Source organism: Arvicola amphibius, chromosome 5, assembly GCF_903992535.2.
Source record: "Arvicola amphibius chromosome 5, mArvAmp1.2, whole genome shotgun sequence".
NCBI classification, from domain to species: domain Eukaryota; kingdom Metazoa; phylum Chordata; class Mammalia; order Rodentia; family Cricetidae; genus Arvicola; species Arvicola amphibius.
In genome coordinates this window covers 49,275,534-49,301,179 of record NC_052051.1, presented here as the reverse complement: position 1 = coordinate 49,301,179, position 25,646 = coordinate 49,275,534, and the positions used below count along the sequence as shown (strand labels likewise).

The 25,646-nt window shown below is 42.0% G+C and overlaps 1 protein-coding gene across 1 annotated transcript in view; it reads right to left on the bottom strand.

Moving 5' to 3' along the window:
- Positions 1-25,646, bottom strand: part of Atp8b4 (ATPase phospholipid transporting 8B4 (putative)) — a 162,392-nt gene that overhangs the window by 98,269 nt on the left and 38,477 nt on the right. Inside the window, 6 exon segments of the mRNA XM_038331376.1 lie at positions 28-76; positions 78-114; positions 116-190; positions 14,952-15,038; positions 18,334-18,404; positions 23,275-23,347. Of these exon segments, the coding sequence (XP_038187304.1) occupies positions 28-76; positions 78-114; positions 116-190; positions 14,952-15,038; positions 18,334-18,404; positions 23,275-23,347 (392 nt within the window).

The following is a 25,646-nucleotide window of genomic DNA, read 5'->3' as shown; positions in this document are numbered from 1 at the left end:
AGCGCAGAGATGGCCCTGGTTACTCACTGTACCTGCAAAAAGGACCCATTCCAAAGCACCAGCTGGTGTTCCTCAGGGATGCAGCCTCTCAGGATTATCTTCTGGTGTGAGAGTGTGCTTGCTGTCCTTCCAAGAGAGGACTCCAGAGAACTTGTCTAACTTGTTGTTAGGTGCCTCACAACGACAGTTCCTGGAAAGGAAGCAAGTCTCTTTAGACTCCCTGCAAACTCGCTCCAGAAGCCCCCTAGCAATTACATCACCACCCGACTGCTGCTTGTGCTAGTGTGCTGTCCTTCCTTTTTGACAGCATGCTGTTGCACATGCAGGATGTGTGCTGGGAGAAAATAAACTGCAACAAGGAGAAGACAGAAATCCATCAAGCGTTTTAAGCAGAATTGTCTACACTGACCAACAGAACAGAGCCCATGAGAGACAAGAGATTTTTTTTTTCCTTAATGTGAGCAAGGCACTCAAGACCATGATGGGAACACCCACAGCAACCCCTGAGCTGGTGGGAGCTCACTGACTCCAGACTGACAGTGAAGGATTCGGATAGGACCCAAACTCGGCCCTCTGAATGTGGGGGACAGTTGTGTGGCTGGGCCGTCTGTGGGGTCACTGGTGAGACCTAGTGCATGAACTAACTTTTTGGAGCCCATTCTCTATGGAGGGATACCTTTCTAAGCCTAGATACAGGGTCGAGGGACTAGGTCAGGCCTCAAGTGATGCACCAGACTTTGTTGACTCCCAGTGGGAAGCCTTACCTTCTCTGAGAAGTGGAGGGGGGTAAGGTAGGGGGAGAAGCTGGAGGGAGTGGGAGGAGGGAAGGGTGGGAACTGGGATTGGTATGTAAAATGGGAAAAAGACTGTTTTAAAAATAAAGAAAGAAGAGGTCAGTGGGAGGTCCCCTGCTTCAATAGCCTGCCTGCAGCAAGGTAGGCCTTTGTCACTGAGCTGCTTGGCCAGCAAGGAAACCTGACTGTCTACAGAAGATCCATCATTCATTGGGTAAGTGAATTGAATCATTGGGGTGAATTGAACTTCTAAAAGAAGACCCAAAGGGGATTATTCAGAGAAGAAATGGGCAGGCGCCAGTGCAAGAATCCTCCAACATTTGAAAAACAACATGAAAGCACCAGAAACCAGCGAACTTATAACAGGAGGACTTGAACACACTAATCAAGAAGAAGTAGAAAAATTGACTTTATGAAAGTAATAGAGTCCTTAAACAGGAGGTGAAAAACTCCCTTAAGACGCGTTCACCCACTGAGACGGCAGGACAGAACTTAATGGGAGACCACCAAGTCCACTTGGAATGAGACTGATGGAAACATGCGACCAAATCGGACTCTCTGAGGGTGGCTGATGGTGGAGGGCTGACCGAGGAGCCAAGGACAATGGCGATGGGCTTGGTCTCTACGACATGGACGGGCTCTGTGTGAGCCTTGTCAGTTCGGTTGCTCACCTTCCTGGACCTGGGGGGAGTAGGGAGGACCTTGGACTCAACCTAATGTAGAGGAATCCTGATGGCTGTTTGGCCTCAAGAGGGAGGGATGGGGGTGTGGGTGGAGGGGAGGGGAGGGAAGGGGGAGGAAGAGGGGAGGAGATGGCAATTTTTAATAAAAATAAATAAACTGGAAAAAAAAAACTCCCTTAAGTAAATGGACGAGAAGAATAACAAAAAGTTGAAGAATTGAGTAAATCCGTAAATGATATCCTAGGAAACCAAGAAAAAACAATCAAACAGATAATGGAGACATTGCAAGACTGAAAATTGAAATGGAAGCAAGAAGAAAACACAACCCAAGGGCCAGCTGGATATGGAAAATCTATGTAAATGAACAGAGACTACAGAAACAAGCATAACCAACAGAATACAAGAGATAGAAGAAAGAATCTCAGATTCTGAAGATACCATAGAGAAAATAAATGCACTGATCAAAGAAAACAGCAAATCCAACAAATTCTCATCACAAAATATTCAGGAAATCGGGACACAATAAAAAGACCAAACCTAAGAATAATAGGCGTAGAAGGTGAAGAATACAGCTCAATGGTTCAGAAAATATATTTAATAAAATTATAGAAGAAAACTTCCCAAACCTAAAGAAAGATATTCCTATTAAGGTTCAAGAAGCTTACAGAACACCAAATAGACTGGATCAAAAAAAATCATCCCCTCGCCATATTATAATCAAAACACAAACCATACAGAATAAGGAAAGAATATTAAGAGCTGCAAAGGAAAAAGGTCAAGTAACATATAAAGGTAAACCTATCAGACTAACACCTGACTTCTCTATGGAAACCATGAAAGCCAGAAGGTCCTGGATAGATGTTTTGCAGAAACTAAGAGACCATGGATGCAAGCCCAGATTACTATACCCAGCCAAGCTTTCGTTCACTATAAATGGAGAAAACAAAATATTCCAAGATAAAAACAAATTTAAACAATACATAGCCACAAATCCAGCCTTACAGAAAGTAATAGAAGGAAATTCACAAACAAAGGAGTCCAGCATTGCCCAAAATAACTCAGACATCTAGCAACCCTTCACCAGCACATCTCAAGAAGGAACACACAATCTCTACTATCAAATAAAAAATGACAACCGGAGTTACCATCCACTGGTCATTAATATCACTTAATATCAATGGACTTCAATTCACCTAATAAAAAGGCACAGGCTAAGAGATTGGATACGAAAAACAGGATCCAACTTCTGCTGTTACAAGAAAACACACCTCAACCACAAAGGACAGACATCTACTCAGAGTAAAGGGTTGGGAAAAGGTCTATCAAGCAAATGGACCCTAAGAAACAAGCGGGTGTGGCCATACTAATTTCTAACAAGTTGACTTCAAACTAAAATCAATCAGAAGAGATGGAAAGGGACACTTTATACTCATTACAGGAAAAAATCCATCAGAATGAAGTCTCAATCCTGAATATCTATGCCCCTAATACAAAAGCACCACTTATGTAAAAGAAAACATTACTAGAACTCAAGGCAGCAATCAAACCCCACACACTGATAGGGAGGACTTCAACACTCCTCTCTCACCAATGGACAGGTCAATCCGACAGAAACCTAACAGAGAATTAAGAGACTTAATAGAGGTAATGAACCCCAAATAGGACTTAACAGACATCTATAGAACATTCCACCCAAACAGGAAGAATATACCTTCTTCTTGCTGGCTCATGGAACCTTTTCGCAAATTGACCACATACTCGGTCCCAAAGCAAACTTTCCACAGTTACAAAAACATATTAGTAACCACCCTGCATCTTATCGGATTACCATGGATTTAAAATTAGAATTCAACAACAATGCTACCCCCAGAAAGCCTACAAACTCATGGAAATGAACAGTCAACTACTGAACCACACCTGGGTCAAGAAAAGAATAAAGAAAGAAATTAAGTCTTCCTTGAATTTAATGAAAATAAAGACACAACATACTCAAACCTATGGGACACTATGAAAGCAGTGCCAAGAGGAAAATTCATAGCACTAAGTGCCACTTAAAAAAAACGAAAGCAGGAAAAGCACACATGGAGACTTAACAGATCACCTGAAAACTCTAGAAAAGAAAGAAGCAGACCATCTCGAGAGGAGTAGAAGACTGGAAATTATCAAACTGCGGGCTGAAATCAACAAAATAGAAACACAGAAAACAATCCTAAGAGTCAATGAAACAAAAAGCTGGTTCTTGGAGAAAATCAACAAGATTGACAAACCCCTAGCCAAACTGATTCAAACGGCAGAGAGAGAACACACAAATTATAAGATTAGAAATGAAAAGGGGGACATAACTACAGACACAGAGGAAATTCCGAGAATCATTAGATCTTACTACCAAAGCCTGTATGCCAAAAATGGAAAATGTAAAAGAAATGGACACTTTTTTAGATAAGTACCATATACCAAAGTTTAACCAGGACCAGGGTGAACAATCTAAATAGTCCTGTTAGTCATGAAGAATTAGAAACTGTTATCAGAACCTCCCTACCAAAAAAGCCCAGGACCAGATGGTTTCAATGCAGAATTCTACCAGAACTTCCAAGAAGACCTAATACCTATACTCCTTAAGGTATTTCATAATATAGAAACAGAACAGTCATTGCCAAATTCCTTTTATGAAGCTACAATTACCCTGATACCTAAAACCACACAAAGACTCAACCAAGAAAGAGAATTACAGGCCAATCTCACTCATGAAACATCGATGCAAAAAATTCTCAATAAAATACTGGCAAACAGAATCCAAGAACATATTAGAAAAATTATCCACTATGATCAAGTAGGCTTCATCCAGAGATGCAGGGCTGGTTCAACATATGAAATCTGTCAATGTAATCTATCATATAAATAAACTGAAGGATAAAAACCATATGATCATCTCATTAGATGCAGAAAAAGCATTTGACAAAATTCAACACCCCTTTAGGATAAAGGTCTTGGAGAGATTAGGGATACAAGGGTCATTCTCAAATATAATAAGGCTATTTACAGCAAGCCGACAGCTAACATCAAATTAAATGGAGAGAAACTCAAGGCCATCCCACCAAATTCAGAAACATGACAAGGCTGTCCACTCTCTCCTTATCTCTTCAATATAGTGCTTGAAGTTCTAGCAATAGCAATAAGACAACACAAGGGGATCAAGGGGATTCAAATTGGAAAGGAAGAAGTTAAACTTCCGTTATTTGCAGATGATATGATAGTGTACATAAGCCACCCGAAAAACTCCATCAAAGAACTCCTACAGCTGATAAACTCCTTTAGTATCGTGACGGGATACAAGATCAACTCCAAAAAAATCAGTTGCCCTCCTATATACAAAGGATAAGGAAGCAAAGAAAGAAATCAGAGAAGTGTCACCTTTCACGATCGCCACAAATAGCATAAAATATCTTGGGGTAACTCTAACCAAGGAAGTGAAAGAACTATTTGACAAGAACTTTACGTCTTTGAAGAAAGAAATTGAAGAGGATACCAGAAAATGGAAGGATCTCCCTTGCTCTGGATTGGGAGGATCAACATAGTAAAAATGGCAATACTACCAAAGGCAATCTATAGATTTAATGCAATCCCCTTAAAGATCCCATCAAATTCTTCACAGATCTTGAGAGGACAATAATCAACTTTATATGGAAGAACAAGAAACGCAGGATAGCCAAAACAATCTTATACAATAAAGGAACTCTGGAGGCATTACCATCCCTGACTTCAAACTCTATTACAGAGCTACAGTATTGAAAACAGCTTTGGTACTGGCATAAAAATAGAGAAGTCGACCAATGGAATCGAATAGAAGACCCGGATCTTAACCCACCAAACCTATGAACACCTGATTTTTGATAAAGGAGCTAAAAGCACACGATGGAAGAAAGAAAGCATCTTCAACAAATGGTGCTGGCATAACTTGATGTCAACCTGTAGAAGAATGAAAGTAGATCCGTATCTATCACCATGCACAAAACTCAAGTCCAAATGGATTAAAGACCTAAATATCAATCTGAACACACTGAACCTGTTAGAGGAGAAAGTGGGAAGTACTCTACAACATTTGGGCACAGGAGACCGCTTCCTACGTATAGCCCCAGCAGCACAGACATTAAGGGGAACATTGAATAAATGGGACCTCCTGAAGCTGAGCGGCTTCTGTAAAGCAAAGGACACTGTCACTAAGACAAAAAGGCAGCCTACTGACTGGGAAAAGATCTTCACCAACCCTGCAACAGACAAAGGTCTGATCTACAAAATATATAAGGAACTCAAGAGACTAGACTTTAAAATGCTAATTAACCCAATTAAAAAATGGGGCACTGAACTGAACAGAGAATTCTCAACAGAAGTTCGAATGGCCAAAAGACACTTAAGGGCATGCTCAATCTCCTTAGCAATCAGGGAAATGCAAATCAAAACAACGTTGAGATACCATCTTACACCTGTCAGATTGGCTAAAATCAAAAACACCAATGATAGCCTTTGCTGGAGAGGATGTGGAGTAAGGGGTACACTCATCCATTGCTGGTGGGAATGCAAACTTGTGCAACTGCTTTGGAAAGCAGTGTGGAGGTTTCTCAGGAAATTTGGGATCAACCTACCCCAGGACCCAGCAATCCCACTGTTGGGAATTTACCCAAGAGATGCCCAATCATATTACAAAAGCATTTGTTCAACTATGTTTTTATAGCAGCATTATTTGTAATAGCCAGAACCTGGAAACAACCTAGATGCCCTTCAGTGGAAGAATGGATGAAGAAAGTGTGGAATATATACATATTAGAGTACTACTCAGCGGTAAAAAAAACAATGACATCTTGAATTTTGCATGCAAATGGATGGAAATAGAAAACACCATCCTGAGTGAGGTAACCCAGGCCCAAAAAGATGAACATGGGATGTACTCACTCATAATTGGTTTCTAGCCATAAAGGACATCGAGCCTATAATCGTTAAAAAATCCTAGAGAAGCTAAATAAGAATGTGAATCCAAAGAAAACATATAGTTATCCTCCTGGATATTGGAAGTAGACAAGATTGCCAGACAAAAAATGGGAACTTGGGGGTGGGGTGGGATGGGGGGATGAGGGGATGGGGAGAGAAAAGTGTGAAGTGGAGGATGGGAAGAGCTTGGGGGAATAGGATGGTTGGGATATAGGAAGGGTGGATATGGGAACAAGGAATTATATATCTTAATTAAGGGAGCCAAACTAGGGTTGGCAGAGACTTGACTCTAGAGGGGTTCCCAGGTGTCCAGGAAGACACCCCAAGCTAGTTCCTTGGGCAGCTGAGGAAAGGGTGCTAGAAATGTCCAGATCCTATTGCCATACTCATGAATATCTTGTATATCACCATAGAACCTTCACCTGGCACTGGATGGAGGAAAATGGACAGAGCCCCACATAGGAGCACCGGACTGAGCTCCCAAGGTCCTGCTGAGGAGCAAAAGGAGGGAGATCATGAGCAAGGAAGTCAGGACAGTGAGGGGTGCGTTCACCCACTGAGACGGTGGGACAGATCTAACGGGAGACCACCAAGTCCAGTTGGAATGGGACTGATGGAACAGGGGACCAAACCGGACTCTCTGAATGTGGCTGACAGTGGAGGAGGACTGAGAAACCAAGCACAACGGCGATGAGCTTGAACTCTACAGCATGGACGGACTCACTGTGAGCCTTGTCAGTTTGGTTGCTCACCTTCCTGGACCTGGGGGGAGTTGGGAGGACCTTGGACTTAACATAGTGAAGGGAACCCTGATGGCTCTTTGGCTTGGAAAGGGAGGGAGTCGGGTGTATGGGTGGAAGGGAGGGGAGGGAAGGGGAAGGAGGAGGGGAGGAGATGGAAAATTTTAATAAAAAATGAGAAAAAAATAAAGAAAATGAAGAAAGAAAACAAAAAATATTTCAAAGTACCTACTTTTATTCTTAGAGTATATTAAAACGACTTTTTACACTATAAAATGATAAATTCCACGTTTCTCTTCTTGCTTACTGAGACAATAGCCTTGTGCAGGTTGGTTCTTTGACCAAGCAACTTAATTGTAGTTAGTTCTCATTATAGCGTATTTGTTTATTAAAATGTAATTAAAACAAGTTTCATCTAGCTCCGGTTCTTTAGAAAACTACATTGTGGACCCAGAGCTTTTTTAAAAGTTATCATATTTTTGTGATCATCTTTTACTTGAATAATAATTTTCATTTCTGAGTTTCACATAACCTTGAATTGAGTGGGTCTCACCAGCAAAATCTGCACAAATAACAGGCTAATAGAACCCTCAAAATTCATTCCGATTTCTTCACCTAAGACTCAATTTCCCAAACTTCAAATATGGCCACTATTCAAAAATAATGTGATTTGGGCAAAAACAGCATCATACATAGTTCTTTGTTAATAACAATAAAAAAGCAGTTTATTTGATCATTTTCATCATCATAAACAAAGGCTGACAAGGACGTAAATTTAACCTTGAATGTTTTGGCTCACTATGCTCAGCAAGAAGACATGCCCATATTTGGCCTCTTGTTGAGGGGGCCTTTCTGCCAGGGACCATAGGACCAAGTTCTGTATGAGCTCCTGGAGGCCGACCCCAGCACAGCTCCCTAAGAGTGTGGTCTCAGCGGTCCAAGTACTAAGCACAGGGTTTCATCACAGCAAAAACACTGGGAACAAAGCCAAACTATTTTTTAACTGATAAAAATGCTGGTTCTCCTTTCTAGTTCCATTGGCTTTTTAAAACATGAATATTCCCCACTTCTCTTTCATGCTTTCCAAAAGGACTACCAGCTTCCTTTGTGGGAAACACTGCACTCATCCCTATGTGCTCCCACATTGTCTACAAAATAAAATCCTATATCACATGCACTCACTCATAAGTGGTTTTTAAACATAAAGCAAAGAAAACCAGCGTACAAATCCCAATCCCAGAGAATCTAGACAATAATGAGGACCCTAAGAGAGACATACATGGATCTAATCTACATGGGAAGTAGAGAAAGACAAGATCTCCTGAGTAAATTGGGAGCATGGGGACTTTGGAAGAGGGTTGAAGAGGAAGGGAGAGGCACAGAGGGGAGCAGAAAAAAATGTAGAGCTCAATAAAAATCAATATTTTTTTTAAAAAAGTAAAAACTAAAATAAATCATTTTTAAAAGAAAACTCCTAAAAATATTCGTTGGAGACATAGTTGGGGAAAATGGTTTCAAGAAGGGATTGTGGGGCTGGACCAATAAACCAGTGGCTAAGAGCACTTGCTGCTCTTGTAGGGGACCCGTGTTCATTCCCTGCACTCTCACGGCAGCTCTAACTCCAGTCTCAGGGTATTTAATGGCTTCTTCTGCATCCAAGGGCACCAGGTACATGCATGGTACTCCTATATACATGCAGGTAAAACACTCAAGCACATAATTTTCTTCAAAGGAAAGAAGTTGAGAGTGACATAGGTATGATAGCAAATCTATGATAAATGAAAAGGTAGGTATGTTTTGAGAGGAATCATGAAAATGGAGACTTGAATGCCAAATATGACCTAAATTTGTATGACCTAACTGTAATAGAAGCCAGAGAGAATGCTGAAAACAGGCACATCAGAAATAAGCAAAACTATTTCCCACAGCGTAAGAATCAAGAGAGGCTCTCTTGGGACCTTGCTTTCTTCCCTCTATTTCTACTAGAGGAGGAGATGGTAAATGGTTGGAAAAGACAAGAAAACCATTTGAGGAAAACAAAATCATTTCTCACATGATCACCTACTGGAAAGGATACAACTTGGAGGTAAATCATCTCAATGATTAAGTATAAGCATAGTCAAGGTAGTTAATCTCATTTCCCCCCGGAGAGAAAAGACAAGAAAACACTTAGAAGTTCGTCCATTTTATACTGATAGAGAAATACCTACACTGAGCAAAATCTACAAGTTCTCATTTTGAACTTTCCTTGGCATTTTAAATTCTAAATTCAGCCTGCTGGATTATTGGTCAACTACTAATTTGGTGAGTTTCTCGGGCTATTTACTCAAAGAGAAAATAAGTTAACAATGAAAATTTTTAGAACACAATATCCCATGATTTTTCCAAAACTAACTAGCTTTACTTCTTTTTGCACGTTATTAGTGATATTTCTTCATTGTCCACGCTGTGTCTCTTCCATGGGACAGACTGTGCTTTGGATGAGGCGCCATTACTGCTGGTCAAGAATTTCACCAGTCAAGAGCTTCTCCATGTTTAGGCAGTTGCCCAGCTACTGCTGTGCTGGCTACTGAGATGACTGTCTCTTTCCTTAGAAAGCAAAAAGATGTCATCTTCATAATGTCTAAAGCCAAGTGATTCTACTTGAATTTTTGGAAGCCAAGCCCCAGCACAACCTTCTCAATACTGAGCTGTCAGCGCCCCAATATTAATACCACAATGGCCATATTAGCGCCACCAGTCAAGAGAAATGATTCTTCCTTTATGTCTTTTAATGGAATCCCATGTATCAGGTGTGCTGTGTTACACTGTGCTCTCATCCATTTGAGTGGAAGAGTTGTTCAGTAAATTCTGTAAAGTAACAAGGTGCTAATCGAGCCCACTTATTTATTTACTTACTTATTTTCACTGAGAAGAGAAACCATTTTTCTTTAATTACACACATGCTATTTAGGAAATGACCACAAAGTGCACAAAGGTTCCTAACTAAAGAGTCAACCCCTTCTCTGGTTCAGATGGGTATTAACAGTCACACAAAATGTGTAAACATGTCATTAGCTGCAAAATACAGACCACAGTCCAGTCAATAACAATATACAAATGGTTCTTGAACACATTTGAACACATGTGTATTAGAGAATTTCCCCAATGTGTAAAAATATCTAGCTTACAAATGTGGGATTGACAAAGGTTTCCAGGTGTTTATCTATAAATGTTGTTTGATTCCCGTAAGACTTAACATGAGAAGCTTCGTCAAACTCAATTTATTTTTGTATTTTTTATAATATTATATCAAGTTATTTATTTTTTCTTATAAAGTTTGACTACCTATAGTGTTTTCAGATATTTGAAATGGAAAAAATATTTATTTGTATGGGAACTCTTTAAGTAAACAGATTCACCTTCTGAAAGCTGCCCCTGTATGTATGTATGTATGTGTGTATGCATGTGTGCATGTATGTTTTGTGTGTGTATGTGTGTATGCATGTATATACGTGTGTGTGTGTGCACATATATATGTATGTGTATATGCATGCATATATAAGCAAGAACCTGCCTCATATGTGGGTCTTGTCTGTTTCAACTCCCCAAAGCTGGTCAGAACATTATCTAAAGTAGGTAACATCTTTAATGGAAGCTAAAAGATGGAACGTTTTGTTTTGATTCCCATAACATATGGGGAAGTCTTTCTGGTCACCAGAAGAAGCCCTGAAATGTATTGATTTCTCTTTTATATTCATGTTTGACCTTGGCCATTGTATACCTGTATGCAAGGAACCGTGATTATACTCACACCCCATTGCCCTCTCTCATTCCTTTGCTCCTCCTGAACCCCCTTCCTGGTTAGCCCCCTCCACACTGCTGCTTTCCCTTTTCTGCATGCATGTGGGTCTTGTGCAAGGAGTCTGTTTGTGTTTGCAGCACCGGGTCATTTCCAAAAGGAAGTGTTTCACATCACGACTCCCCAGTCTCTGGCTCTCCCAGTCTCTCCACTTTCTCTTCTGCAGTGCTTCTGGGACTTGAAGGTGGGGACACGGGTGTCCTGTTTGGGGCTGAGCACTCAATAGTCACTTGTCCTCAGCACTTTGGTCAGCTGGGTGCCAGTTTTGGCAGTCACCTGCTGCTAGAAGAGGCTGGGGGTTGCAGGAGTCTATGGGCTTAAGCAAATATCCACAAGGCAGATTAACTACATGTCCAATTTACTAAGGCTTCAGCACCAGGTGCACTCCAGAGTCAATGACCTCCCTAACTTTTAGCTGGATTTACAGCATCCACTGTGGATTCCTTCATATGTAGCAGATCTCAAATCAGCCAAAAAGTGATTGGTAACCCCAGAATACTCTCATACCAGCTGGCATGTGTTTCTGGGCAGGTAAGTGTTGTTGCACACATAATCTACAGCTGGGTAAAATCACTGATGATTTTTCTCCCCCAGCATGCTACACAACACCTTCCAGCACCTTCTAGCACTAGGAACATGAGTCAGAGGGAGGAAGCTTCCTGCTCACTTCTATCTTCATTTTTCTATGTTCTATAAACAAATCTATGATGTGCCTTCAGCACGAGGGTTTTACCGTCTTATTCTGGTTGGCAACCAAGAGTGGTGGCAATGGTCTGTATTGTTTGGGAGACTTCTGGGTGCTCCCTGGCTAAGAATCCATTCTCTCTGTTTGGATAATCCAGTTCTTCTGTCCCTCAGGCCCTGCTGTTCCTCTGCCCTCCAGATACCCTAGCAAGACTTTTCCTAACTCTCTCTTTCTCTTGTAGAATCCTTCATTTCTAGCTTAATTTCATTTTGTTTTTCTTTTCCAGCAATCCTATTTCTTCCTTGAATTTTATCTCATATCCCAAGCTGACTTCCTAAATTCAGTACGTATTTGTGTGTATGCTTTTGGAATTCATTCAGTACTTTATAACAGTTTTCTTTAAATTCCTACAAGAGTTTAATCCATGCCCTTTGTGAATTCTTAGAACATATTTTTTTCAATTATTTTTCTGGAGTTTTGTCTAAACAGCTTCTATTTGGGACCGTGGGGGGGGGGTGTTCATATGTGTGCAGATGCATGTTTATGTATGAATGTGAAGGTCGGAGATTGCTCCAACTTGTATACTGTTGAGGCAGAGGCCCTTGCTGAACCCAGAGCTCACCATTTCAGTTGCTCTGACTAGCCAGCTTGCTCCCAGAATGCCTTGTCTTGGCCTCTTGTATGCTGGGATTACAGTGGGCCACCATTCCCATCTAGATTTTATGTCTGTTCTAGGGATCTAACCCCCAGCAGTGTTTGTGCAGCAAGCACTCTGCCCATTGAGCAATCTCCCCATTCTAATCTTGGAGTTTTATATTGGCTTACACACCTTTAATTAGCTGTAGCCTTTGGCATGGGTTTCAGATGCACCTACGTTGAGCAGATGTTTGAATCTCTGCTTGCTGTTGCTGGGGTTTGGCTGGTTCTGGATCAGTTAGTTGAGGTTTTAAGTTCAATCGGGGTTACTCGGTCCTCATTTGAATGTGAGGGAACTGAGGTGATCCTAGCTAGGCTAAGTTATAGTGTGACTTCTGACTTCATCAGCAGGCATTTGCTTGAGTTAGCAGAGAGCGGGTGCCTGGGTGAAGGGGCTAGGCCTGAAGATAGTAGGGTTAGGAGACAAGAGACAATAGGGATCTGGTCTCTGACCTAAGTAGTTGACAGGAACTCTGCACAAATCCTGAGATAGCAGGGATAGGATGCCAATGGAGAGAGGGGGTATGGCCTCTGACCTGAGGAGATAGGAACTTCATGTGGGTCCTGCAACACTGGAGATTGAAGCCCCACAGGGTTGTAGAGGTGTGGCCTCTCACTTGGGGGAAATGCCTTCTGTGAAAATCCTAAGATGCCAGGGTTAGATGTGGCAGGCATGGTAGTCAAGGTGGTCATGTCAGGCACCCCTCAACAAAGAGCCACAAGTCGGGCACCCCTCAACAAATAGCCACATTTGTTACTGCCTAACATTCCTTACAATAACACACCTGGGCTCATGAAATATAAGACAAAAAAAGTAGATAAAAGGTACAGAGTCTCCCACACTCACCTCTACCCTTTGTCCAAGTTCCATGGCTACAAAATGTGCTCATCTGCCCCGCCCACATCAGAATAGACATGAGCAGGAAATGACTTTTTACTGTGTGCACACCACTGAGATCTCAGGGTTGCTTGCAATGACATTGTAGTCTAGGCTACCTGCACCAAAATCTATGTAGTGGAAGGAAATCATTCAAACAACCATTTTATGCTTTCTGGTGGTTTAGAAAACTAAAGCTCTTAGATTTGTACCTCGCTGTAGACTGGCAAACATAAAGGGGCAGCTTTGCCAGGGAAGAAGTGAATAATGGCAGATTATATTTAGCCCTCTTAGGGCTCCATAAATAGTCAAACACAAGTATTTTAAGAAGTATTTTGATTCGTGGATACAATTTACTTTGCTTGGATTCACATAACAGTAACAATTCATTGAAAAAAATTACTTGGTTAGAAAATTTGTAATTTGTTTTAATCTAATCAAAATATTTCTTGGGCTATTCAAAGTTTCCTGGCTACTCCTCTAAATTAAACCTTAATTTGGAAGAATATTTTTCTATAAACATTTATTATAGCAACAGTCATTTAAGAGAGATTAAAATATTAACATAATCCAGGCAGAATTTACAAGCAGATGCCAAGCACAAACCATATATATTCTGAAATGTGTGTTGGAGAGGATTCATATTATAAACTTGCCTGGCCTTTAACTCAAGGGGCATTGCCAAGACCCTTTATCTTCATTATCTCTCAGTAAACTCCAAAGAAAACATTTCGGAAGAGTAGACTTTAGTTCGTAAGACTCTTCAATAAATCAAAGCAACCTATGTGGGAATAGTGATCTCCAAAACCAAACTTGCAAGTGAGGAATGTTAAAGACAATTGAGGGGTGACAGGAAAGCCTCAGCTTCCCTAGCGTGGTGAGATAACGCTACAATTAGTGTCTCTTTCTCTTTACTTTTAAAGGAATTCCTTTATGGTCATGGAACCATAAAATGCAGCTATCTAGGGTGGCTGGTCTCTAGAGGCCTTCCGAGGTTTTTAAGGAAATAATGTTAGCACAAGATACAGGCAGCAACATGAAGAAGCAAGGACCTGCTGGGGAAGCGGGTCTGGGTTGAATGAAATGATGAGGATGACGATGACAGCGACAGCAAAGATGAAGACGATGCTGACAACATGGTCAAAAATTTGAGGCACCTGACGGCTGACTGTGACTTGGAGATTCTCATTGAACGTCTATGGGTTTCGAAACTGTATGCCATTATGCAAACTAGAGAAGGCTGGGTGGCAGGAGACCTATCTCCACTGGCTTTGTTACAGAGCCATTGGATGAAAAGCCAGACCTAGGGCTGGAACTAAAATGCCAACCCGTTCACCCTCAGCAAGTCTGCACCAAGGCAGCATGCTCCAGGAAGCAAAGGGTCAGCAAAAGAAGGGCACTGTGGGCAGAAGGGCGTGAGATCCACAAAAGAAGACATGAGGATGAGCTAGGTGGTGACTTACAAAGCCATGCTTGCCTTTAGCATGAACGCATGAAATGACAGCCATTAATGCCTGCAGAATTTTATGTCCTCCCACTAATAAGGAAGAAGAAGGAGGAGGAGGAGAAGAAAGAGAAATAAAAATGGAATCTCAGATAATTTGCTGCTGCACTTCCTTCTGGCTTGTAGCTATTCTGTGCATTTAAAGCACTTACCATCAAACTTCGCAAGGCTGCTAATATCTGCTCCCAGTTCTGAGGTGACAGGCAACGCTTGACGGACTTTTAGATTTGTTTCTCTGTTAAATAAAAGACATGACATGAATCTTTGGACATTAACTGTAGCACGAATAATAAAACCCCAGGGACAGAAACTGGGGTTCAACCTGAAAACCAGAAAAACAAGGCAGTCAAGCTACCAGAGAAGTCTTACCTCTACCAAGGCTGGGTGACTACAGACTAAGCAGCTAAGCCTCTCTCTCCTCCCGTTTTATATTCCTTCTAGTGCTGGAATTAAAGGCATGGCTCCCGAGTACTGGGATTAATAGTGAAAGCCACAAAACCCTACATTTGTTCCTGCATTGATCTTGTGTAGCCCAGGGTAGTCTTCAATTCACAGAAATCATCATAGATCTGCCTCTATCTACTAAATCCTGGGATTAAAGGTATGTGCCATCATTCCCTGACCTCTAGTGACTTCAGCTTTGTCTCTGCTCTTCAGGCAAGATTTATTTATTAAAATACAAATAATACACCATTACACAGAACAATCCAATGACTTCTTACTAAAGCAACTGTGTAGGGGCCAGCACACAAAATGTAAATGAGGGGTTCCACAGAGCCTGGCTTTGAATCTCTCTCTCTCTCTCTCTCTCTCTCTCTCTCTCTCTCTCTCTCTCTCTCTCTCTCTCTCACACACACACACACACACACACACACACACACACACAACTCACATCAGCATAGCAAGTTGGCATCTAGGATTCTGGATCTGGCTTTCCACCCACAGCACACCTGTGTAACAACACGGAGATCTGCTTTGCATTTGTGTTCAAAAGAACACAGAAGAAATACAGTCTCGTCCGAACCTACTCACACATCCTCTATGAGTGATAAAACACATCGGAACTAGGAACACTGTTGCCAGAGGGAGGCCAACGTCACTCCAGCATCTGATGTCCGTGGAGCTTTGTTTGCAAAAGACAGTCACAGCTTCTTCTAGAGTAGCTGAACTTTTAATGGGGAAAACTCTTGGGTGTCGGATGGCACAACCAACACCCTGGGCAGATCCCAGTGAACTGCTCTCCTCAAGAAGACCACCCATCTAATAGACAGCAGACTCTGCAGCTAGTGCCCAGCGGTGACCATATGGCCATCACTCCTGTCTGGTGTGAAAGGGAGTGGCACACCAGCTTCCCTGGAATTCTTCCCTCACTCCCTCTTCAGCAAACGCTGATGTGTTTCCTAGGAAGCCATGTGACCTTTAGGACTAGCTGGTTTTGCTTGGCAACGTTATCTGAAGAATCAGCCCCGTCAGCCCCGTCACTGTATCTATTAAGAAGTTGTTCCTTTGTGTTACTGAGTAGTAGACCACAGTTTACTCAGCCATTCACTTGAAAGAGATCCACGTTGTCTCCTTCCCGGTGTAAGGAATGCATGTGCCCTAAGTATTCACTATGGAGTTTATGTAAATGTGAGTCTTTATTCCTCTGAATAAAAGTTCAGTTTGAACTTGCTGAGTTATGCGGCAATTTTATGCTTCGCTTTTAAGAAACTGACAAATTATTTTCCCCAAACGAGCATTGCAGTTTACACGCCCTCCAGTAGTGGGAGGAGGATTGTGCTTCTCCTTGCTGGCTGTGGAGCTGTCACAGTGCTGGCGTTGGGCATTCCTATGGACCTATGGAACAGCATTGTGGCATTAACTTTTATGTCACTAATGACGTTGAGTACCTTTTCGTGTGCTTGGGTAGACGCTTTGCCCAAGTGTCTACCAATGCCATTTGCCTATTTTCTAACTAATGTTGCTTACATTTTTAGTCTTAAAGCATTTGTATATATTCGAGGTAATTCAGGTGACGCCCCCTTCTGTGTGTGTGTGTGTGTGTGTGTGTGTGTGTGTGTGTGTGTGTGTGTGTGTGTGGGTGAGTGTGTGTATATGTGTGTTTGTGTGTGTGTGTGTGTGTGTGTGTGTGTGTGTGTATTTCTACACTCACTCACCTCCTAAAGAAACCAGCCCAGGGCCTTGTGCTTCTTAGGGGAGTGCTCTAGCACTGAGCTAAGTCTCCACTCTCTGTAACTCTTCTTATGTCAAATCTAACAATTCTTTGGCTAGCCCAAATCTCAAAGTCTTTCTCCTATGTTTTTGTCTAAATTTCTGATAGTTTTAGTCCTTACATTTGAATTCAATTTTCTTATGAGTTATAAGGCTAGTCGAGTTTTCCATTCCATAGTGAGGGCATAGTCTGTGCTTTTTGAGGACTGGTCACTTCCTTTAAGTTGTTAAATGGACATGTATACAGCTGTTTGTAGTGTGTCTTCATGGTCCAGTTGCCATTTTCGGGATGCTTTGTCCATTATCCATTTGTTAATGATATTGCTAAGCTGTCTCATCTTTCCTTGCTCTTTGTCAGCCTTGCTTGAGGTTTGTAGATGAACTGATATTTTCAGAGAACAAACCGGGTCCCATTGTTTCATTTTGTCCTGTTTCGTATGAGTTTGGGGGGGGGGGTTGATTTTGACTTGGGGTTTATTTTGCTGATTTCTAGATTCTTGAGAAGGAGTGGACAGTTGATTGGAGGCTCATTTTCTCTTGGTGCAGGAATGGCTTCAGTGCTGGCCATGTTCCTCTTAGCACTGTGTTAGCTGTGCCTGAACCTGCCCTCTGGGTTACACAGGCTGAACTGCTCCAGTATCTCAACATTGCCACAACCTGACAGGCACCGGCTAACACGGTGTGCCTCCCGCTGTCTGGTCGAGTCCTACTTCCACTCTTTATCAGCTTGAGCAAGCTATCTGGCCGTCTGACCCTTGGCTTCAAGTTCTGCAGTAGGTCTCATACAAGACCTCCATCAGGATTCCCTAACACCTGAGTCACACATATAGAGAGATCGTTCCTATACTAAGTGAGCAGCCAATGGTGTAAGCCGGACAATGGAAAGCTCTGTAGCTGGACTCCGGAAGCCAGCGTAAAAGCTGCGTTATATTCATCTCTCTTCTCTCCGTGTGTCACTGGTCTTTCAACGCTGTCTCAGTCTTTCTTCTCTTTTCTTGATTCCCACCCTCTCACTTCCTTAGAAAATGAAATTAAAACAAACAAAACCCCAAAAAGGAACCTTGCTGAATAGTCCAAGGGTAAGATCATTCGTGTCCTCATGTTTAGCATAGTGTTTATGCTAAAGGGAAAAGTCAGTGTTTCCCAAATAAATTCAAGAGAAAAACTGTCTCAAAACGACTGCCAAGTAAATAAATAACAAGGGACTTTACAATTTAGACTTCTATGTTTCACAAGAAAATAAAGAATAAGATTTGTGTTTCTTCTGAAGACATTCGGGTTACATAGCAGCCAACCGGCTGCTCTGATTTAGTACTTACCCATCGAGCTCAGCTGTTTCAACATAGCACAGACCATGTGGCTCACTACTTGACAGGAGCAGCAAGTCAGCCTGGTTGAGAAACCATGACAGAGAGAACCTTAAGAATCAGGGTTGTTCAAAGGATGCACACTCATACCACAAGGACACTTGCTCAGCTATGTTCATAGCAGCATTATTCATAATAGTCAGAAACTGAAAACAATCTAGATGCCCCTCAACTGAAGAATGGATAAAGAAAATGTGGTATATTTACACAATGGAGTACTACACAGCGGTGGGGGGGTGGGGGACAATGGCATCTTGAAATTTTCATGCAAATGGATAGAACTAGAAAAAAAAATCTTGGATGAGGTAACCCAGACCCAGAAAGACAAACACGGTATGTACTTACTCATAAGTGAATATTAGATTAAAGCAAAGAATAACCAGGCTACAATCCACTGCTTCAGAAAAGATAGTAATAAGGAAGACCCTAAGAGGGACACATGGACCACCCAGGGAAGGGGAATTAGATGAGATCTCCTGGGTAAACTGGGAGAAAGGAGGGGGGAAGTATAGGAGAAGGGAGGAGAGATGAGAGGGAACAGGATGGTTGAGCGGGGAGAGGGATGGAGTGGGAGAGTAATGAAAGAGATGTTGATAGAGAGAGACACTATAGGTTAGGGAGAAACCTGGTGCTGGGGAAACTCCCAGGAACCCACAAGGATGACCCCAGCTAAGACTCCTAGCAATAGTGGAGAGGGAGCTCTAACTGGCCTTCCCCTGTAATCAGACTGATGAATACCCCAACTATCATCATGGAACCTTCATCCAGCAACTGATCCAGCAACTGACAGAACCAGATGCAGAGATCCACATTCAAGCACCTGGCCAAGCTCCGGGAATCCAATTGAAGAGAGGGAGGAGTAAATATATGAGCAAGGGAGGTCAAGATCTCAAGATTATGAGGGAGAAATCTACAGAGACGGCTGAACCAAACTTGTGGAAACTCAGGAACTCTAGACTGACAGCTGTGGAGTCACCATGAGACTGAACTAGACCCTCCAGATGTGGGAGACAGTGGTGAAACTTGGAATATCTAAGGGCCCCTGGCAGTAGGACCAGGATCTATCCCGAGTGCATAAACTAACTTATTGGAGCCCATTCCCTACGGCGGGATGCCATGCTCAGCCTTAATGCAGGGGGAGGGGCTTGGTTCTGCCCCAGCTTAATATGCCAGACTTTGTTGACTTCCCATGGGAGCCCTTACCCACTGGGAGGGGTGGATAGGAGGTGAACTGAGGGGGAGGCAAGAGGAGGCAGGAGGAGGGGTGGGAGGCAGAACTGAGGACAAAATGTAAAAATGAAATTAAAAAAATAAATTTAAGAAAATAAAGAAGAATCAGGGTTGTTGAAACCTCTCCCTCCTGCATCACCCCTGGGCAGCCAGGGAGCCTCAGCAACTGTGAGGAGGGAGGCAGACCCTCCCACGCCTTTGCCCCAGCTGTCATGTCCATGGACCATCATGGTGGGAGCAGGGCTCCAGGCGACATGCAAATTACTAGTGATTTACATTGCTGTTTTTGAAAGTCATATGTAAATTCTAATTTTCTGGATTTAATCATTTCTAATGAAAAGCAGAAATCTCTTTTCAATAAATAAGCTAATTAACGCTCCCTATGTGTTGGTATATGAACTGTTCGAAGCAGGGGAAAGAGCAATGGAGGTGAGAGAGGGGCAGATGAAGCAGAAGGAACAGAAGAGAGAAGAAGGAAAAGCAAACAAGAATGGCATGGAAGCAAATGGGAGAGATGAGGACAATAGTGAAACACAGGAAACAGGAGAAGACGTGGAGCCCGTGCACAGAGCACAGAGGGCGGCCTGGGAAACGCGACAGGACCACTCAGACGCTGCACGGCTTGCATCTCCATAGTCCATTCTGCTTTAGAAAAGACATCATAGTTTGGTACTAGAATTCTGACAAGTTGGGGAACTTTCCTCCTCAAATTTAAATTTTTCTTTTAAAATAAATGTAATTCTGAAGGGTTCCTCTAAAAAGAACTGACTGACTTAAGTTTCAGCAAGTTGTTACAAAACTTTAGCCTGATGATTTTCTACCTATGTCTGAATGATTAACAGCTCAAGTCTCGAAAAATCTTTATTTATTTTGAAAAGCATTGTAATTCCTTTATCTCCAAGTCTTAGGTGTTAAGTTCAAAATCAATCTACTCATTTAATTGTCTAGGTTATTTAAATTATCAGCTAACATTAGGGTAGGGAAAATGAGTGTAGCTTTGTTTAAATGAAGGCTCTGTGATGGTTCCTTGAGGAAAGAATGCATTTGCATCATGGCGACTCCTCCCCAGCACTGGAGGAATTGCCACAGAAGCCAGTCAAGGCAGAAATTGCTTTAGGAACCCCTCAGTGTATCCCATGGAAACTTACACAGAGACTGTGTCTGCCCCTCTCTCTCTTGAACCAAAGTTTACCTAACCCTGACCCCAGAAAGGAAATATCTGAACTGAGGGGAGATTCATCTTGACCCCAAGTGACATATCTAAGTTTCAATATGTTCTAGCAGAAGACACGACAGCCAAAAAGCAAACACTCTTTGAGGCTGTGACTCGCCATCTTAAGGATAAAAGAATAATTTTAAACAAATCTAAAATGCCCTAATTGTAATCATGTATTTACAATGCACAAATAAAGATGTCTTTGGTACCTGGTGCTACTTTGCTTCAAAAGTCTATGTAGAAAATGCTGCAATATTCAGGAACGCTTTTCTGGTAAACAAGGGTCAGCTCTCAGAACATGCGACCAAGGTACCACCGCCACCTGGTGGCCAAGTTCCTCAACCAGCTGTCACCCTCCTTCCCAGAGACTGAGACACACCTAATCTACCCTTAAGCCTACCTGTCTCACTGTTCCTACTCTGTCTCCTGGATACCAACCTTCCTGCCTCTTCCTGTACCTTCTATTGTTGCCAGTGCCTGTGCTATCTCTGGCCTTCCTCCCCTTGCTCGCTCCCTCTTCCCTTCCCCACTCCTAACAACTCCCTTAGAGGTGGCCTCAGCTATCATTAACGAGAGTGGTGGAGGGACAGGATTGACAGTGTCCCAAGGCAGTCTTTCCAGGACACTCAGCAAAAATCCCAAGAAGGAGAACATCTCCCAAATTCCCCAAATAACTCAGCGCCTCTTAACCAAGTCATCTCACTAAAGGTTTGCCCGTGTGTAGCTATTCCACACCTATCAGTAGTTTTGGAAGCAAGCAAAGCTTTTGTAGACAAAGCACTATCATCACCAGAGACAACTGGTGTTCCTCCCTGCTGCCTGGAGTTAGGGCCTGCAGGAAAGGGGGTGTGCTTGTCTGGGGAGTGATATTCACAAATCTCTAGAAAAGACCAATTTAGGGTCTACTCCAGTTGTCTCCTCTTTTAACCAAAGAGTCAAGCAGAGAAGAATAGAGAGTTTTTTTTAAAAAAAATGTTATCGTTCTTGCTGATAACACAGTTAGAGTCTGGGCTTTGGGACTGTGGACCAAACATTCTTGTTTGTACTTTGCCAGAGGAAGAGATGAAGGGATGCAAGGTATTGAGAGTGTGGGTTTGGTGCCATCCCTCCATAAGGAAAGTGAGAGGATCTTAAGCATTCTCTCCCTAACATCTGCTGTGCCCAACATGGAAACCATGGGTCATACACAGGCATTTGAATATAGAACAATTGAATTCAAAATACATTCTTACATTTGCCTCCTGGGACCCATTTCAAGGGAGGCACTGCAGCAGTAAACAGAGACTTGACTCCCAGACAGTTCCTTTAATCTTCTATCTCAACCCCACCTACAGAGGATGCTCTTCTAGCAGGTGTCACTCCTCCTGCTCTATTCCCAATCTTTACTATGTGAAAAATAAGCCAGACACGTCATTTAAGTCACATGAAATGAAAGTAAATCAATTACAAATGAGAACCTGGCAGACTATCCCATGTTTGAGGGGGTCCAAGCGACAGGGCAGAGACATTGAGACCTCTGTTTTGACTGCCCTGACAACCTCTTGCTTATTTTTGTTTGGGTTCCCAGCTATTTTCCAAAAACTTAAGGTTGCCAGATAAAAAGTGACCTGAAGTATGAACTCGTCCACAAATGGCTAATCCACCGGAAACTACGCTGCGCATGCTCCTCTGCACTCTGTGCAGGCTTTGCGCATGATCCTGGGCACTCTGCAGGGTTTGCGCATCTTCCTCTGCACTCTGCAGGCACAGACAGGTGCAATGGTGGAAGGCTGATTCTGAGAGGGCGTGTCCAGCACTCTCAACCGGGTTGTTCTTTTAAAGAGATTTTGGGGCCATATTTTTCCATCATAAAATATCACAACCTTAACAAAATAGCTCGATTCAGAAAAATTGCACACAACTCAAAAATTTTCATAAGTGATCTAAAGTACATTTGATATATTTTAATATGTTATTTTATACTCTGATAATTTTAATTTTTAGTTTCTGATCTGTACCATTTTTGTCACCTTAAATTTGATTTTAACTGTAATTATTTGTCTACATTTTAGTGAATGAACTAACTTTTACTTAAGAAATTGCAAAAAGTGATTGCTTGCAAATATAAATTATGATGAATTTGATGTGCAAAATCCTCACTAACTCACCTTTTATCAACTCAGAATCATAACATGAATTTTATCTTTAGTGTCTTCTAAAATGTTGTCATTTAAGAACACTAATTGCAGTATTAAGAAATAGCAGTCAAAGTATGTGAAAACATACCATTTAGGGTACTTAGGAGCATTTTTAAAACCCTTATTTACATAAATAATTTACATATTGCATAATGGTAATCCTTCCTTGGTGACTCTAGATTATTACAGATTTACTAAATTTGCAGATGCAAATACTTCAGTGTGTGTTATGCTGATCTGAGATCGAGTCATGCAATAGTGAATACTCACAGCAACAAATTGGTTATTTTCTAATTTAATGATGTCTCCAACTTTAACGTTCATCCATTTTTCATTCTGCAACCTGAGAAAATAAAAGAAATATTTTGTTCAGCAATGGAGCAGAATAAAAAGTATAACCAAAGGTTATATCCATATGCTGTAATAGAGCAGAAGAACCAGAAGAGCCTTTGCTAAAATGGGAAATTCCAGAGATGCATTCACAACCAATGAGCAATGTGGGTGTCACAGAGGTTAAATAATTTATCTGTGGATATCCGGCGAAGTAGTGACACACCTAGACAAAGCTCAAAATGCCTAACTCTTGGCTGAGGGTCTGTGAAACCCAGCCATGATACCAGCTTGATGCCACCTCTGTGGTCTCTCAGAAAATCCAACTTCTTACATTCTTTTCAAGCTCTCAGCTAGCAAGTACAAACAGCAAACAGCACTACCATTATCTCAGAAGTCACTTAACGCGAGACAAAAATAAATGAGACGATAGCAGCAGAGGAGAGCAGTCTAAGGCAACTGGTGAAATGCAGATAAAAGGAAAATTTTATAAAGGACAAGAAAGATGGGTGGCAAAAGAATGCCTGAAAGACCGAATGAAAAAGCCTACCCAGTAGCCACAGTGCTGCTGCGGAAGGACGCTTTGGTGGCATTCTACCAGCCTAAGACTAGCGACTCAGAACAGGGGTCAAGAAGCTGCAAACTCTCTTTGAAGCTTGTGTATGCCATGGAGTTCCGTGCCTACTCTTCAAGTTCACAAAGGGTTTGGGAGGACCAGCAATTGTGTTTATTGGATAGAGCCTTGGGGGACAAGTGAGTCAGGGTTGCCCAAAGCCAGACAGGCCTGGAAGAAACAGACCACCTGTGGCTGGATACTGCCCCATTGCTCCTGCCTTCCAAAACAAACTTCTTGAAATGTTTGGCTTTCCAACTGATAGTTCTAATCCTGCTTCTTAGAAATCCCTTCTTAGAAGCAAAGACTGTTGGAACAGGATAGGTATCCCTAGAAAGCCAGGTGAATTCTGCTGTGCAGCTTTTCAGAACTGGCCCAATGGACCTGCTTTAGAGACTGGAGAATAGATTTAAATATTTATCCAACTGAGAAATGCACCTCCCACTATCAACCCTGCTGGGTCATTTGGCTCAAGAGCTCAAAGGATTGTTCTTTAACATGGATCCAAGTACATGTTGTTCTGGAAATTCCTCAGCTGTAGCATTTTTGTCTCTAGCCAAAATTAGACCACTTTTTTTTTTCAGTGCCATGCTCGGCCGTAGTCTCTAGCCCGGTGACACTGTGAGATCGGAGGAAGGCTCGTGAACCTCACTTGTCTTTCTCTAAGGTACGGGGTATTGCTGTTTATTTCTCCTGGAGACTCCCCCTCTTGCAGCATCAGGGGCATTTCTCAGGGGACTGTCTACTGGAGAGATGGCATGCTGGAGTAGAGAAGGACACCTTGCATAGCTTACGGCAACTGCATTGCTTCTGAAATGCTCCGCAGTCTCTATGGAAAGTGTCTGTTTTCAGGAGAAGCTAGGACTATGTTAAGTTTTATTTCTAAATTCTACACTTCCCACTTCCACGTTCTACCCTCACCTGAGTTTCAGATACAACCAATTATTTTACACATAAGCACACACTTTGTGATACTTGGGATGTTGGACCCTGAACATTATTGCTATGAGTCTGGAATTTGAATGCAAATCGTCTTACATTTAAACTTGTTTCACGTAGCAACACTATGAATGGTTATATCAACTAATCCTCATGACAGCCCTTGAGCTGGGTCCTGTTTCAACTTGAATTTGACAAGACCCTGGGATTCAGAGAAGTTGGGATCTTTACTCTATTTGGAGAATCTATTTAAAATTCAGGCGCCCACATACTTTGATGTAGGTATCCCACTTTAAAGAGCTGGTGATCTGAGAATGTAAACAGGGGTGAAATGCGGGGCAGCATTATTTACAGAGCTCAGCAGAAACTACTAATATTCCATGGTAGAATTATTTCATCATATATCACACATGTTCAGCAGAATTAAGTGCTATCACATGCATATTCAGCAGAATAGTGTAAGCAAGAGAAGCTAGGTCTAAACGTGCTGACGTGAAATGGGTCTAAGTTCCATTGTTATTTAAAAGAGGACCATTCAGAAGCCTGTGTGTGCATGGCAAGATCCATGTGTTGAGACAAGGGTGTTCTTATACCTTTTTTTAAACATTTTCTTTTATTTTTTTGAGATTGTAATATAATTACACCATTTCTCCTTCCTTTTTTTCTCTCCCAATCCTCACATATACCTCCTCCCTTGCTCTCTTTAAAATTCAAGATCTTTTTCTCATTAATTGTCATTACATGTATATATGTACATGTA